The sequence below is a fragment of the Hemiscyllium ocellatum genome, chromosome 36, assembly GCF_020745735.1.
Source record: "Hemiscyllium ocellatum isolate sHemOce1 chromosome 36, sHemOce1.pat.X.cur, whole genome shotgun sequence".
Lineage (NCBI taxonomy): Eukaryota > Metazoa > Chordata > Chondrichthyes > Orectolobiformes > Hemiscylliidae > Hemiscyllium > Hemiscyllium ocellatum.
The window spans coordinates 47,595,448-47,613,645 of record NC_083436.1 but is presented as its reverse complement, the minus strand read 5'-3'; the positions used below and the strand labels follow the sequence as shown (position 1 = coordinate 47,613,645).

The 18,198-nt window shown below is 41.6% G+C and overlaps 1 protein-coding gene across 1 annotated transcript in view; it reads left to right on the top strand.

Annotated features, from left to right (window-relative positions):
- wdr32 (WD repeat domain 32) overlaps nucleotides 1-18,198 on the top strand; it is a 101,714-nt gene that overhangs the window by 33,332 nt on the left and 50,184 nt on the right. Inside the window, exon 3 of the mRNA XM_060851474.1 lies at nucleotides 13,230-13,427. Within this exon, the coding sequence (XP_060707457.1) occupies nucleotides 13,230-13,427 (198 nt within the window). The remainder of the gene's footprint in view (nucleotides 1-13,229; nucleotides 13,428-18,198) is intronic.

The following is an 18,198-nucleotide window of genomic DNA, read 5'->3' as shown; positions in this document are numbered from 1 at the left end:
CCGTCCCTACAGCTGACACTCAACATGTGGACAGGGAGCAAAAATCTCAAACCTATTAGACAAGCTCAAGGGCTGAGTCTCCTTCACCATTCCCTCCTGGATCCCTCCATCTATCTTGCTCATAGCCACATATTCCTGACCCCGCACTGAATTTGAGGTAGTTGATCAAAGGGGTGTGACTGCCTCCTGAAGCAGATTCTGGGTAACTGTCCCCCTCCCTGCTGTGTCGCAGTATTTGAAGCTCAGACTCCAGCTCATCAATTTTTTTTACTGGAAAAATGAACTTTATTCATAAAAAATTCTCATGTACATGTACAGATATGAAAGCAGTTTTATTCAATCTTTGCACAAAAAGGAAAAAAAGCGAGTGTTGGAATTTGACATTCCCTGCAGTTGTAAAGGCCAAGGCATTTCCGGGTCAAGGATGTCTCTGAGTGGGCAAAAGGGGGTGGGTGAGCAGCCGAAGGTTATGATCCATATTGGTACTAATGACAGGCAGAAAGAGAGATGAGGTCCAGCAAAGGGAGTTCAGGAAGTTAGGTGGAAATTTAGTTAAGTAGAAAAGCAGGACCTGTAGGTTTGTGATCTTGGGATTATTTCCATGCCACATGCCAGTGAGGCTAGGAATAGGAAGGTAGTGCAGATAAATATGAGGAGAAAGTGCCAGTGTAGGAGGGAGAGCTTCATTTCTATGATTACATGACTACTTTTTAAAATATGGTTTGCAGAATATATCTATACTATCCATTGTTTTCCTTTTTGTAATTGCTTGCCATATTGATGCTGTAACAAGTCCAGATTTTAAACTTTGCTTTTGAGAGAAATATAATGAGAAGTTTGTTGCAATTATGATTGATCCTTTTTTGTTCTTGCAATGTTTAAGCTTCATTTTGCATAGATTTATGAACAGATTCTAAGGCTCATAGAAATGTAATGTTTGCAAATTTTGTGAAAATGTCTGAAACAACTCATCAATAAAAGGTATATACATACATTGGGGAAATTTGTGGAATTGAAGGCTGATAAATCTCCAGGCACTGATAATCTACATCCCATTGTGTTTAAGGAAGTGGCTCTAGAAATAGTGGAGGCATTGGTGATCATCTACCAAAGTTCTATATACAGTTCTGACAGGTTTAAATGTGCCAAATGCAACCCCTCTATTTAAAAAGGGAGGCACAGAGAAAACTGGAAATTATAGACCAGTCAGCCTGACATCACGAGTGGGGAAAATGCGAGAGTCCATTCTAAAAGATTTAATTGTTGATCATTTGGAAAAACAGTGGCAGGATCAGACAGAGTTGGCATGCATTTAGGAAAGGGAAATCATGCTTGACAAATTTAGTTGAAGTCTTTGAAGATGTAACTTATTGATGATGGGGACCCAGTGGATGTGGTTTATCTTGACTTTTTGAAGGCTTTCATCAAAGTCCCACATAAGAGATTAGCGTGTAATTATAAAGCATATGGGATTAGGGATAGGTACTGAGATGGACAGAAGACTGGTTGACAGACAGGAAACAAAGAGGAGGAATAAATTATTCATTTTCTAAATGGCAGACAGTGACTAGTGGGATACTGCAGAGATCAGTCTGGGACCTTAACTATTCATTATATGTTTTCATGATTTAGGTGAAAGAAGAAAACATAATCTGTCCAAATTAGCAGATGACACAAAGCTGGGTGGAATGATGAACTGTCAGGAGCAAGCAGAGATATTGTAGTGTGAGTTGGACAAGCTGAGTGAGGAGGCAAATGCAGTATAATGTGGATATACATGAGGTTATCCACTTTGTTCGCAAAAACAGGAAGACATTATTATTATCGGAATGAGAGAGGAATGTGCAACGAGATGGGAATACTCTGTTATACCAGTCACTGAAGGTAAGCATGCAGATGCAGCAGGCAAACTGTAAGTTTTGTTTGAGAATTTTTTTGATAATCCGACAGTGTGGAAACAGGCCGGGAAACCCATGCAGGCCTTCAGAGCAGAGAATGAGAGTATTGCACCAGGAATGTCTTGCTTCAGTTATACAGGACCTTGGTGACACACCAGCTAGAATATTGTGTGCAGTTTTGGGTGCAGGGTTTTCTTACTATAAAGGGAGTGCAGCAAAGATTTACCAATTTGTTTTCTGGAATAGCAGAACTGACTGAAGCTCACAAGAATGACAATAGGTTCTTGTTGAAACCTCTAAAATTCTAACAGGACTAGACAGTAAATGCAAAAGCATATTCCTGAAGACAGGGAGTCCAGAACCTGGAGTTAGGCCATTTAGAACTGAGGTGAGGAGAAAAGCCTTTCTCTCATCCTGAGTGTGGAATCTGAGTATTTTATTACCACAGAAAGCAGTCAAGGCCAATTATATAATGTCAAAAAGGAGGTGGATAAAACAGTTGGGGCTAAAAGGGGGAAAAGTGAAAACAGGCTATGAAGTTGGATAATCATCAATGATAACAGTGAATAGTGGAGCATGCTTGAATAGCTTATTCATAGAGCCATCGAGATACAGATGTACAGCACGGAAACAGACCCTTCAGTCCAACTCGTCCATACTGACCTAGATATCTTAAATTAATCTAGTCCCATTTGCCAGAACTTGGCCCATATCCTTCTAAATCCTTCTTATTCATTTACCCATCTAGATGCTTTTTAAATGTTGTAATTGTACCAGTCTCCACCACTTCCTACGGCAGCTCATTCCATACAAGCAGCACCACCCACTGCATGAAAAAGTTGCCCCTTCGATCCCTTTTAAAACTTTGCACTCTCACCCTAAACCTATGCCTTCTAGTTCTGGACTCGCCCAGCCAAAGGAAAAGACCGTGTCTATTTACCCTATCCATGCTGCTCATGTTTTTATAAACCTCTAAAGGTCACCCTTCAGCCTCCAAAGCTCCAAGGAAAACAGCCCCACCCTATTCAGCCTCAACTTCTGCTCCTATTTCCTGTCTCTGTATACTCATCATGTTAAGTAGGGATTTACATGGGACTAATTGATCCTTTGAGTTCTACTGTGCAAGTCTTGGTTAATTATTAGAAGCTGTAGCGTGTGGGGGACTTTGTTTTAATATATTTCTCTTCTTCCCATTTTTTTTAGGTTCCTATGCTATGCTCAATTCACCGTTTAGGAGGGCATGCAGGTGACCTGCTCCTAGGCCTCTGCTGATGTTTCTCTGTAAGTGGCTGCTGGAAGGTGCATGAGATTGGCTGTAGTTTTTAAAATTATTATTGCATTCCCTTTGGGAAAGCCTCCACGTAATGTTGTTCCTTGATGCTGAGGCAAGATCAGGAATTTGCCATATGCATTCTAGCAGGTGTTTGTCTGGCATGATTTTTTTTCTGGCATAGTCTATTACTATACTTAATACATTTGGAGATATTGTTTAGGCCAGTTGGATCTGGACTTAACTTTGCTTACTGACTTGTTGTGAATCAGTCATGTCCAGAATCCCCCTGTAGTAACTGTCCATGTAAAAATTATAATGACAATTAGCATGAATAGATGCTAATTCACTGGTATATTTTTCTCCAACACTCAGAGAGCCAGTAATGCCAGATTGGATTGTCAGACAAAGATACACAGTGGTAGTGCAGCATAGATCCACACAGATTGGGATTGTACAACCTCTATTTATACAATACCTTTTAGTGTAATGAAATTCCTAAGTTGCACCAGAACAGCATTATAAAACAAAAGGCTGGGTGATTTGTCTCCAAACTATTATGCACCTCCCAGTGGCTAGTTGTAAAGTGGCATTGGTGGAGGCCTGAGAAAGAGCTTTAGTCCCTGTGTTAGGAAGGAGAAAGTGACAAACAACCAAATAAAATTTCATTTATATACAAATGGATTTTCTATTGCTGTGGTATTACAGAACCCAAATTTAGCTTTCAGAATATTTGTCATATCTTTGCCACATATTCCTTTAAGGAGAGTTCAAATATGAGATCAGCTGGAGTACTGTAAGAGCAGCATACATTCAGGTGAACAAATTAAATCCACTTTAGTTTAGCACAAAGTCCAGGATGGTCTTGAACTGCACTGATATTAAGCATGTGTTCCTTTGCTTCAAATATTTATTAGTTTTGCTTTCAAATATGCAATATTATCAGCCTCAACTCTCCCAGTGGCAAAGAATTCCACTTCGCACCTACAGTCCTCTGTAATTTAATTGGTCCTAACCTTTCTCCTCACATTGATCAAGAATTTTAATTTGGTCATCCTCATCATTGACTTCCCAGTTGATGAAAGTCTTTCCCTGTTTCAAGCATCATATTCCTCATCAAATTTTAAAAGCTCTGTTAAATATCATCTTAGATTAAACAGTTAAGTTTTAGCAAGTTAAAATTGTTGATGATATTTAAAGAAATGAAGGAAATCTGCACTCTTTTAATGTTTTTCATGACCTCCGATGTCATGAAGTGCAGGCAACAAATCATTTTTGAAGTGTAGTCACTGTAGTAACGTAGGAAATGTGGTGACCAGATAATTTCTTTTTTATGATGTCAACTGAGAGGCAAATATTAAACACATCACTGAAATTAACTTCCTTTATAATAGTGCATAGATCATTTAAGTCCTTATGAAAGGGTAGCTGCTGCCTTGGATTAGTATCTCATCCAAACAGATGGCGCTTGTGAAAATACACTATTGCCTTAGTATTGTGCTGGAGTCTCAGCTTTGAACTTTGCACTCACATTTTGGGTTGTTAGAACCCAGAGCATTCTGACTCGGGCGAGAATATTTTAAAATGGTTGTCCAGTTGAGTTGTGCCACTGCATGATTCTGACATTGGAGAAAAAATATGGCTGATTGTTTTGGATTACTGTAGCAAGAATTTGACTGATTAAATCTCCAATGTCACATCATAAATGAAATAAAATGCAACCACTTGCTTCCCAATAGAGAACATGTTTTGTTGCTGAAAAGAGAAAAGGTCCCGAAGCTTTCTGTCTTGCATTTGGAGGATAAATATGCAAATTTCAGATGATCACACAGATTTTAACATGTAGAGAAAAAGGGTGCCGGGTAATTGGCAAGTTGACTCTGACCAAAGTTTGGCTATTGAGAAAGTAATGGGAACTATAGATTTCCCGTTTACAGGTAATTTAACAAAAACACTTGTTTCTTTATTTACTGATAATGGATTCTAGCAATATTGTCACTAATAGCAAATGCAAATTAGCTTAATGACAAGCTTGACTGTCTTAAATTGGTAGTTAGTTGTAGTGGTACGAACAACGCTTGGGCTTGTACAGGGAGTGCTACCCTTTCACATAATCACATCTAACAGCAAATGTTTTGTTCAGAGTTTCACAACTGTAAGTTGGTTGAATTAAGTTTGCACTGTGATTAGGAACCGATGGAGAAACAATATTGATTGGTTCAGTGGGTTGCGCCAGTTCAAGAAGGCAGCTCACTACCACGTTAAGGGCAATTAGGGATGGGCAATAAATCCTGTCCCAGCCAGTGATGCCTGTATTCTCTGAGTGAATAAAGAGAGAAAAAAAATTCAGTCTGTCATCGGAATACATGGCTTATTTACCAGATATCACACTGGCACTGAAATTAAATGACTACATTGCTTGGTTATGTGGTAGGTGACATTTTGTTCATGGGATATACTAGTGAAGTTATCACTGCATAGTAGCTATGTGAAATGGCTTGCTTACATTTTGAGCCCTTACCAGGTCTAGCATACATGAAGTATAGGGAGAGGCTGAATAGGCTGGGGCTATTTTCACTGGAGTGTTAGGGGCTGAGAGGTGAACATATAGAAGTGCATAAAATTTGTGAGGGGCACGGAAAGGTTTTTTGCCCAGGGTGAAAATTAGAGGATAGAGGTTTAAGGTGACAGAAGAATGATTTAAAAGGGACTTAAGAGGAAACGTTTTCACGCCGAGTGCATGTATGGAATGAGCTGCCAGAGGAAGTGATGGAGGCTGGTACAATTACAACATTTTAAAAGGCATCTGGATGGGTATATGAATAGGAAGAGTTTAGAGGGATGTGGGCCAAATGCGGGCAAATGGGAATAGATTAATTTAAGATATCTGGTCAGCATGGACAAATTGGCCCAAAGGCTCTGTTTCCATGCTGTACAGCTCGATGACTATAAGTGACTCCAGACTCTCAGCAAAGCATTTGACTATTAATTGCCCTCTGAAATGGCATATCAAGCCACTCAGATCCAGGACAATTGAAGATGGGCAATAAATGCTGCACATTGCAAACAACAAATGTGGGGGGACAACAAATCTCCAGTCATCAGTTATGCTGATTCCTTTGACCAGTGAGGAGCGTGGAATCTGTGGTGGTCAGAAGAGATTCTGTAATATTTCTGTTAACTGTATCCTTTGAGGTTAAGTGGGGATCATTGATCAAGTGGTTACTTGAGACACTGGCATGCTGAGATTTCAGCTGTGGTGAAACCGGTTTTCCACTCTAAATAAATCCAGGTAATGACTGTCTGTTATTTCTTCTTTCACTATCTGGATTATAATTATTCCTCCCTGGTTCAGAGCAAAGCCCAAAATACCAATGCTGCCGACATGATAGCAGTAGACATCTAACTCCGATCTTCACTCCAAGTATTTCCTGTTGCCTTTGTTTTAGACATCCTGTCTTTATTGTGTCTGCTGGCTTTGAATAAGTTTGGTTGCCAAAAAATATAATTTCAGAAAATATTTAAATTACTTGGGAAGGTGATGGTCTAGAGGTATTGTTGGTAGAACGTTAATCCAGAAACCTGGCAAACATCTGGGGACTTGGTTTGAACCCTATCGTGGCAGAAGGTAGAATTTGAATTTAATAAAAATCTGGAATTAAGAGCTAATCATGACCACGAATCTGACCCTGTACACCTCCATCCCCCATCACGAAGGACTCAAAGCCCTCCGCTTCTTCCTTTCCCGCCGCACCAACCAGTACCCTTCCACTGACACCCTCCTTCGACTGACTGAACTGGTCCTCACCCTGAATAACTTCTCTTTTCAATCCTCCCACTTCCTCCAAACTAAAGGAGTTGCCATGGGCACCCGCATGGGCCCCAGCTATGCCTGCCTCTTCGTAGGATATGTGGAACAGTCCATCTTCCGCAACTACACTGGCACCACCCCCCACCTTTTCCTCCGCTACATCGATGACTGTATCGGCGCTGCCTCGTGCTCCCACGAGGAGGTTGAACAGTTCATCAACTTTACTAACACCTTCCATCCCGACCTGAAATTCACCTGGACTGTCTCAGACTCCTTCCTCCCCTTCCTAGACCTTTCCATTTCTATCTCAGGTGACCGACTCAACGCAGACATCTACTATAAACCGACTGACTCCCACAGCTATCTGGACTACACCTCCTCCCACCCTGCCCCCTGTAAAAACTCCATCCCATATTCCCAATTCCTTCGTCTCCGCCGCATCTGCTCCCAGGAGGACCAGTTCCAACACCGCACAGCCCAGATGGCCTCCTTCTTCAAGGACCGCAGATTCCCCCCAAACGTGATCGACGATGCCCTCCACCGCATCTCCTCCACTTCCCGCTCCTCCGCCCTTGAGCCCCGCCCCTCCAACCGCCACCAAGACAGAACCCCACTGATTCTCACCTACCACCCCACCAACCTCTGTATACAGCGTATCATCCGCCGTCATTTCCGCCACCTCCAAACGGACCCCACCACCAGGGATATATTTCCCTCCCCTCCCCTATCACCGTTCCGCAAAGACCACTCCTTTCATGACTCCCTCGTCAGGTCCACACCCTCCACCAACCCAACCTCCACTCCCGGCACCTTCCCCTGCAACCGCAGGAAATGTAAAACTTGCGCCCACACCACCTCCCTCACATCCCTCCAAGGCCCCAAGGGATCCTTCCATATCCGCCACAAGTTCACCTGTACCTCCACACACATCATCTATTGCATCCACTGCACCCGATGTGGCCTCCTCTACATTGGGGAGACGGGCCGCTTACTTGCGGAACGCTTCAGAGAACACCTCAGGGACGCCCGGACCAACCGACCCAACCACCCCGTGGCTCAACACTTTAACTCTCCCTCCCACTCCACCGAGGACATGCAGGTCCTTGGACTCCTCCACCGGCAAAACATAACAACACGACGGTTGGAGGAAGAACGCCTCATCTTCCGCCTGGGAACCCTCCAACCACAAGGGATGAACTCAGATTTCTCCAGTTTCCTCATTTCCCCTCCCCCCACCTTGTCTCAGTCGGTTCCCTCAACTCAGCACCGCCCTCCTAACCTGCAATCTTCTTCCTAACCTCTCCGCCCCCACCCCACTCCGGCCTATCACCCTCACCTTGACCTCCTTCCACCTATCACATCTCCATCGCCCCTCCCCCAAGTCCCTCCTCCCTACCTTTTATCTTAACCTGCCTGGCACCCTCTCCTCATTCCTGATGAAGGGCTTATGCCCGAAACGTCGAATTTCGTATTCCTTGGATGTTGCCTGACCTGCTGTGCTTTAACCAGCAACACATTTTCAACTGTGATCTCCAGCATCTGCAGACCTCATTTTTTACATGAATCTGTTGTCAATTGTCTGAAAAACCCATCTTATTCACTTATGCCCATGAGGGAAGGAAACTGCCATCCTTACCTGGTCTGGCCTGCAGGTGACTCCACAGCAATGTGGATGACTCTTAACTGCCCTCTGGACAATTAGGCATGGGTAACAAATGCTGGCTTAGCCAGCGATGCCCTGATTCCATGAATGAAGTTTAGAGTCATAGAGATGTACAGCGTGGAAACAGACCATTCGGTCCAACTCGTCCATGCTGACCAGATATCCCAACCCAATCTTGTCCCATCTGCCAGCACCCAGCCCAAATCCCTCCAAACCTTTCCTACTCATATACCCATCCAATTGCCTTTTAAATATTGCAATTGTACCAGACTCCACCACTTCCTCTAGCAGCTCATTCCATGCACGTACCACCCTCTGCGTGAAAACATTGGCCCTTGGGTCTCTTTTATATCTTTCCCCTCTCACCCTAAACTTATGACCTCTAGTTCTGGACTCCCCGACCCCAGGGAAAAGACTGCCTATTCACCCTATTCATGCCCCTCATAATTTTGTAAACCTTTATAAGGTCAAGCCTCAGCCTCCAACGTTCCAGGGAAAACAACCCTAGTCTGTTAAGCCTCTCCCTGTAGCTCAAATCCTCCAATCCTGGCAACATTCTTGTTAATCTTTTCTGAACCCTTTCAAGTTTCGCAACATCTTTCCAATAGGAAGGAGACCAGAATTGCCCACAATATTCCAACAGTGGCCAAATCAATGTCCTGTACAGCCGCAACGTGACCTCCCAACTCCTGTACTCAATATTCTGACCAATAAAGGAAAGCATACCAAACGACGCCTTCACTATGCTATCTACCTGTGACTCCACTTTCAAGGAGCTATGAACCTGCACTCCAAGGTCTCTTTGTTCAGCAACACTCGCTAGAACCTTAGCAGGATTTATACACTTAATGGTAAGATTTGCTTTCCAAAATGCAGCACCTCGCATTTATTTGAATTAATCTGCCACTTCTCAGCCCATTGGCCCATCTGGTCTAGATCCTGTTGTAACCTGAGGTAACCCTCTTCACTGTCCACTACACCTACAATTTTGGTGTCATCTGCAAACTTACTAACTCTACTTCTTATGCTCGCATCCAAATCATTTATGTAAATGACAAAATGTAGAGGACCCAGCACCGATCCTTGTGGCACTCCACTGGTCACAGGCCTACAGTCTGAAAAACAAGTCTCCACCACCATCCTCTGTCTTCTACCTTTGAGCCAGTTCTGTATCCAAATGGCTGTAGTCCGTGAGATCTAACTTTGCTAATCAGTCTCCCATGGGGAACCTTGTCAAATGTCTTAATGAAGTCCATATACATCACATCTGCCTCTCTGCTCTCCTCAATCTTCTTTTTGTTACTTCCTCGAGGAACTCAATTAAGTTTGTGAGACATGATTTCCCATGCACGGAGCCATATTGACTAGGCTGCCTGACCTGCTGCACTTTTCCATCAACACATTTTCAGCTCTGATCTCCAGCATCTTTAGTCCTCACTTTCTCCTATACCTAATCAGTCCTTGCCTTTCCAAATACATGTATACCCTGTCCCTCTGAATTCCCTCCAACAACTGGCCCACCACCGACGTCCAGCTCACTGGACTATAGTTCCCTGGCCTGTCCTTACCATTCTTCTTACAGAGTGGCACCATGTTAGCCAACCTCCAGAATTCTGGCACCTCACCTGTGGCTATCGATGATACAAATATCTCAGCAAGAGGCCCAGCAATTACTCTAGCTTCCCAGTTCTACAGTACAGCTGATCAGGTCCTGGGGATTTATCCACCTTTAACCATTTCAAGACATCCAGCACTTCCTCCTTTTGTAATATGGACATTTTGCAAAATGTCACCATCTATTTCCCTACAGTCTATATCTTCCATATCCTTTTCCACAGTAAATACACATGCAAAATACTCATTTAGTATCTCCCCCATTTTCTGTGGCTCCACACAAAGGTCGCTTTGCTGATCTTTGAGGGGCCCTATTCTCTTCCTTGTTACCCTTTTGTCCTTAATGTATTTGTAAAAACTCTTTGGATTCTCCTTATTTCGATTTGCCAAGGCTATCTCCTGTCCCCTTTTTGCCCTCCTGATTTCCCTCTTAAGTACACTCCTACTGCCTTGATACTCTTCTAAGGATTCACTTAATCTTTCCTATCTATGCTTCCTTCTTTTTCTTAACCAAACCCTCAATTTCTTTAGTCATCCAGCATTCACTATACCTACCAGCCTTTCCTTTCGCCCTGGATTCTCGTTATCTCATTTCTGAAGGCTTCCCATTTTCCAGCCGTCCCTTTAACTGCGAACATCTGCCCCCAGTCAACTTTCGAAAGTTCTTGCTTGATACCGTCAAAATTGGCCTTTCTCCAACTTAGAACTTCAACTCTTAGATCTGGTCTATCCTTTTCCATCATTAATTTAAGTCTAATAGAATTATGGTCACTGGCCCCAAAGTGCTCCCCCACTGACACCTCAGTCACCTGCCCTGCCTTATTTCCCAAGAGTAGGTCAAGTTTTGCACCTTCTCTAGTGTGTACATCCACATACTGAATCAGAACATTGTCTTGTACGCACTTAAGAAATTCCTCTCCATCTAAACCCTTAATACTATGGCAGTCCCAGTCTATGTTTGGAAAGTTAAAATCCCCTACCATAACTACCCTATTATTCTTACAGATAGCTGAGATCTCCTTACAAGTTTGTTTCTTAATTTCCCTCTGACTATTAGGGGGGTCTATAATACAATCTCAATAAGGTGATCAACCCTTTCTTATTTCTCAGTTCCACCCAAATAACTTCCCTGGATGTATTTCCAGGAATATCCTCCCTCAGCACAGCTGTAATGCTATCCCTTATAAAAAATGTCACCCCCCCCCGCGTCCCTTTCTATCCTTCCTGTAACATTTGTATCCTGGAATATTATGCTGCCAGTCCTGCTCATCCCTGAACCATGTTTCTGTAATTGCTATGATATTCCAGTCCCATGTTCCGAACCATGCCCTGAGTTCATCTGCCTTCCCTGTTAGGCCCCTTGCATTGAAATAAATGCAGTTTCGTTTATTAGTCCTTTCTTGTCCTTGCCTGCTCTGACTGTTTGACTTGCTTGTGTTCTCAACTGTACCAGTCTCAGATTGATCTCTTTCCTCACTATCTCTCTGGGTCCCACCCCCACCTTACTAGTTTAAATTGTCCCGAGCAAATCTCCCTGCCAGTATATTAGTCCCCTTCTAATTTAAGTGCAATCCATCCTTCTTGTACAGGTCACTTCTACCCCAAAAGACATTCCAATGACCCAAAAATGTGAATCCTTCTCCCGTACACCAGCTCCTCAGCCATGCATTCATCTGCTGTATTCTCCTATTCCTGCCCTCACTAGCTCGTAGCACTGCGAGTAATCCAGATATTACTACTCTCGAGGACCTGTTTTTTTAAATTTCTGCCTAGCTCTCTGTAATCTCCCTTCAGAATCTTAACCTTTTCCCTTCCTACGTTGTTGGTTCCAATGTGGACAATGACCTTTTGCTAGCTCCTTTCTCCCTTGAGAACATTCTGTACCCTTTCTGAGACATCCTTGATCCTGGCACCAGGGAAACAACACACCATTCTGCTTTTTTTCTGCAGGCCACAGAAACGTCTGTCTGTACCTTTTGACTACAGGATCCCCTAACACAATTGATCTCTTGGAACCTGACGTACCCCTCGTTGCATTAGAGTCAGTCTCCATACCAGAAATTTGGCTGTTCGTGCTATGTTCCCCTCAGAATCCATCACCCTCTATATTTTCCAAAACAGCATACCTGTTTGAAATGGGTATATCCACAAAAGACTCCTGCATTAGCTGCCTACCTCTCTTACCTTTCCTGGAGTTAACCCATCTATGTGACTTGGCCCCCTTCCTATAACTGCCTTCCATCACATACTGTTGCTGTTGCAAATTCCTCGTTGCTTCTAACTGTCTCTCCAACCGATCTATTTGATCTGATAAGATTCGCAGTCAGCAGCATTTATGGCAGATATAATCCACAGTAACCCTTGAACTCTCTTTAAACTCCCACATCTGACAAGAAGTACATCACTGCAAAGGCCATTTTTGCTCCTTCACAATCTACAGACCCAAAACTGTCTTATTCCTCTACAAACACTGCCTCAGGTTAAATTAATAGTTATGGCTTAAAATTTACGTTTAATCGAGACATATCTCCAAAAAATATATAATCAAGAAAGAACGTATTCTATTCCTGCAGATTCTCTGTAAGCCACACTTAAAACAACGGTTAACTTATCTGATTCTGTGCTGTGAACTTCGCCCAACAGTTCCTCCAAGATCAGTTGTGAATTTCACTGTTTGATCATTTTAAAAAAGCTTTCAAATTTATAGCCTACTGAAGAACTGTTTCTCATGTTCTCCAGTCTCTTCATGAAGAAACGAATGTCTTCACATTTTTTTTAAACCTTAATCTGTATATTACTGTCCTAGAGTTTCTGTTAGAATACATGATCTCAAAACACAGCTGGAAATTTCCCAATGAGGTAGCATAATTTTGGATGCCATCTGAAACTGGAACTGCTTCAGATTTCCTTTTATACACAGTGGTAAATGTTTACTGTTACATAATGCTCAGCAATTTGCTGTTTCCTTTTTAGGTTCCTTGATAACAGGCTGTTTGCAACGTGTTCTGATGATACGACAGTAGCATTATGGGATTTACGTAACCTCAACTCGAAAGTTTGCACATTGCACGGCCACACTAGTTGGGTAAAGAACATTGAATATGATACAAATACAAGACTGCTGGTAACATCAGGATTTGATGGGAATGTAATCACGTGGGACACAAATAGGTTGGTGTTTTGCATGTTTTTTTAACAAGCCTTTGTATGCTGAATAAATTGAATTTGTATTATGTAAGATTATACAAGCCTGGAAGGAAATACCAAATTGTGCAAAGTTAATGTAAAAATACCATTTTTACCTTTGGAAGGCATCTATTCTTTCTGCCAATTTCTCTTCCCTAAATGGTTAATTCTTAATGGATGTATGTTTCAAAAACAGTTTTTCAGGAAAAATTATAGGTGAGATTTTAAAAATACAACTAACATTTCCTTTCTGCATAGGTTTGCTTTGTCATTTTTTTGAGGGACAGTTGCTTAATTCCTTTAATCAACCTGTTATGATGCACCTCTGTGGCATATAGGACTTGAACCCTGACTTTCTGACTGGAGATGTGGCACGCTGGTCCTGCTTCTAAGACCTGTGGTGCAGTTTCTATGTCAACATTTTTAATGAGAAAAATTATATGTCACTATATATCTTATCACTAATGTGAAATATTATTCAGGACTGCCACAGTTTTGTTTTCCACTTTCATAATTGGGTAAGTAGATGTATGTTCAACAAGTTGGGTGGAATTTTAATTTAATTAATAAATCTGGAATGTTGAGCAGTACAGTGACCATGACACTATCATCAATTGTCATAAAACTCATGTGACTTCTTTAGAGAAGAAAATCTATATATTTTCACAGTTTGACCTAAATGTGGCTCCAAATCCACAGCAATGTAATTTGCTCTTGACTGCTCTCCAAATAACCTAGCAAACTACTCAGTTGAAGGACAGTTAGGGATGGGTAACAAATGCTGGCCTTGCTGGCAACCCTCGCATCTAATAAAAGAAAAATACATTATTTGAAAAATGGGAAAGCAGGACGGATTTTTTAGGATGATAATGATCGAGGAGAGAGAAAAGAAATCCATCGTGAAACAGCCCTGGAAACCTCCTTATGTAATGCCGAAAAAATTATGCTTGCAGTGCTGCTCGTATTTTTAACGTTCATGAAGGAATTAAGTCTTTTTCTACTTTTACGCCAGTTACTTTCTGCTTTGATTATCTTGGCTGTAATATTTCACTAAGGAGGCAGTTAGTTGAACCTTGAGACCATTCCTTTCGGTGAACCTATTTTCTCATCTCTTTATATGGCTACCTCATCTAATGATTTGCCACCATCTTTACGCTTCCTAATCCCATGTAAACCTCTTTCACATTATCATTCATGGAATATTGGTGATGCTGTTAATGCCAGTATTTAATGTGCACTCCTAATTGCCCTTGAGAAGTGCTGGTAAGCCACCTTGAATGAATTGCTTAGCCAAATCAGAGGGTAAATCTGAGGTCAACTTAGAAATTTAATTCCAGAACAAGTAATTTGGTAATGGCAGGGTTAATAATATTAATGTCAGCTTTTAATTCATGATTTGGAGGAGTCGGTGCTGGATTTGGGGGGACAAAGTTAAAATCTCACAACAGCAGGTTATAGTCCAACAGGATTATTTGGAGGCACTAGCGTCGAAGTGCTGCTTCTTCATCAGGTAGTTGTGAAGCAGGATTGTAAGACACAGAATTTATAGTAAAAGATTACAGTGTCATGCAACTGAAATGAACAAACCTAGATTAAGTCTTTCATCTTTTAAAATGGGTTTGCTAGTTTTGGGTTCTTTAATATGTAAATCCTAGAACTTCTTTTAAATCACATTGTTAAGATAACTTAAGATTTTATAATGAAAACCTGGTGTTGTGTGATTTTTAGCTTTTAATTCCTTTAGGATATGAGCGTATTAGTATAAGACCTTATAGGTTAAGGTAAATGGAGTTGAAAAACTAAATATATCCTTCATTCGAGTTGGTCCCGAGATTTTCAGATAAATGATTCCTCACCTGTATTGAGTCAAAAACATTGATGCAAACAAAGAAGTTTTTAAAAAACTGCAGATGCTATATTGTAATTTATTGTATGTCTCCTTAAACCCACAATACCAGTGATGTGATTGCTGTTTATGGTTCTCTGAATTGAGTCACAGTTGTACAAGCAGACCCTTTGGTCCAGCTCGTTCATGCTGACCAAACATCCTAAATTATGCAACTCCACTTTCAAGGAACAATGAACTTGCACTTCGAGGTCTCTGTTCAGCAACACTTCCCAGAACCTTCCCATTAAGTGTATATGTCCTGCCCTGATTTGCCTTTCCAAGATGCAGCACTTCACATTTATCTAAATTAAATTTTATCTGCCACTCCTTGACCCACTGGCCCATCTGAGCACGATTCTGTTGTACTCCTGGGTAACCTTCCTTGCTGTCCACTGCACCTCCAATTTTGGTGTATCTGTAAACTGCGCTGACCATACCTCCTATGTTCACATCCGAATCACTTCTATAAATGACGAAAGGCAGTGGACCTTGCACCGATCCTTGCAGCACACTGCTGGTCACAGGCCTCCAGTCTGATAAGCAATCCTCCTCCTCCACTCTGTCTTCTACCTTCAAGCCAATTCTTTATATAAATAGCAGTTCTCCCTATATTCCTTGTGATCTAAAGTTGCTAATCAGTCAACCATGATAAACCTTGTTGAACAACATAGTGCAGTCCATATAGATCACATCCACTGCTCTGTACTCATCTACCCTCTCCGTAACTACTTCAAAAAACTTGATTAAGTTAGTGTGACACGACATCCCACGAACAAAGCCATGTTGATGATCACTATCAGTCCTTGTACTCCTGAGTTTAGAATAGTACTGTCATTGTAGTGAGATGCCTGACTTTTCCCATGTGATTGTGTCATCCAGTTCCCCCCCCACCCCAGTCGAAGCAAAACCCAGAGACACAGTGTAGTTTTACCTCCTTCGTCTTTATTCTGGGCCCTGGAGGAAGAGAGATCGATCGTCCATGTGCACAGGGACATGAGTTCACGGTCTTCTCAGGAAGAGCAGTTTCTCAATGAACTATCGCCATTTTACAGGGAAGAGCATCCAGCTAAGGCAACATGCGTATTGATTGGGTGACTGTTACAATAAGCGGGTGACAGTAGTAAAGATTAAGCCATCTGCTATTACGTAATGAATAACATATAATAAATACTTTCCACCTTGCTAACTGACGTTACATACTGATTGTTACCTCATCATGTTAAATGACTCTACATAATGAATGCTTTTCCATCTCATTAACCCATTACCTTTGTCTCCAGTATCACATTGTTAACTGCAAGATTCTCTCTGATCTGAGTCGTGCTCAGCTGAACCTCTTGTTTCACAAAACTCAGATCTTAACTCTTTCCCTGCCTGCTTATACCCAATATACATTCTCAACTGCATTACAGATACAGTGCATAACTCAGTGCCAAATAAACAGAACCCTGCATAGAATAGGATTTCATTGATTCTTACAGTACAGGAGGAGAATTTGGTCCATTATATCTGTATGACTCTCAAAAGCCATTCAGCTGGTCCCATTCTCCAACCCTATCCCCATCGCCCTCTAATTTAATCACTTTCAAATATATATTCAGATATCTTCTGAAAGCTGCCATACTTTTGTTTCACTGATGTTTACTCCACTGTTCCATATGGGCCTCATTCTATCCATCGCTAATCTTTTACTGTTTGACTAATTTATGTTGTACACATGGTTAGCATTTCTTGTTCTGAAATACATTGTTAAATTTATGTATGTTGAATGCCATTTTTTGAAATCACTGTCTTATTTGATCAAAAGCACCTCTGAAAGACATCAGTTTTTAATGTAACCACATAAGCTTTATGATGATCGTGAATTTTAATGGAACCTCGCTTAGTAGAAGCAGTTTTCTGGGAAATCAAATGCAGTTGCTTTCATTTATAATGTGATGATAATTTAGATCAAATGAAGTCCAAAACCAAAACGACTGATTTTAGTATGAATTCAGAAATTTTGATTTAAAATGGATGTTCTATTCAGCCAGAATAGAACCAACCTCTGGTGCAGCTTATTGTCTAGATTCTTGCTCATCAGACCATAAGACATAGGAGCAGAAGTTAGGCAATTCTATCTAGTCAGCTCCAAAATTCAATCATGGCTGATAGGTTTTTCAATCCCATTTGCCCGCTTTCTCCTTGTAACATTTGACCTCTACGGCAATCAAGAACTTATCTAGCTCTGTTTTAAATATACTCAACGATCTAGCCTCCACAGCCTTCTGTGGTAATGAATTCCACAGATCACCACTTTGACTGAAGAGTTTCTCATTATCTCTGTTCTAAAAGATCTTCCCTTTACTCTAAAGCTGTGGCCTGAGGTCCTCCTCTCTCCTGCCAATGCAAGCATCTTCCCAACATCCATCTGTTCAGGCCTTTCAGTATTGTGTATGGTTCAGTTAGATCCCCCCCCTCATTACTCTATGCTCCATTGAGTATAGACCGAGAGTCCTCAAACTTTCCTCATATAATAAGCCTTTCATTTCTAGGATCATTTTCGTGAATCTCCACTGGCTAATACATCTTTCCTGAGGTATGGGCCCAAAATTGCTCACAATACTCTAAATGTAGCCTGACCAGGGCTTTATAAAGCCTCAGAAGTACATCTCTGCTTTTATATTGTCGTCCTCTCGAGATGAATGACAGCATTGTATTTGTCTTCCTAACTACTGACTCAACCTGCAATTTTACCTTAAGAAGTCCCTTTGCACTTCAGACTTCTGAATTTTCTCCCCATTTAGAAAATAGTCCATGGTTCTATTCTTCCTACCAAAGTGCAAGACCTCACACTTTCCTCGCACAGAGTTTGCTTATTGATAGACT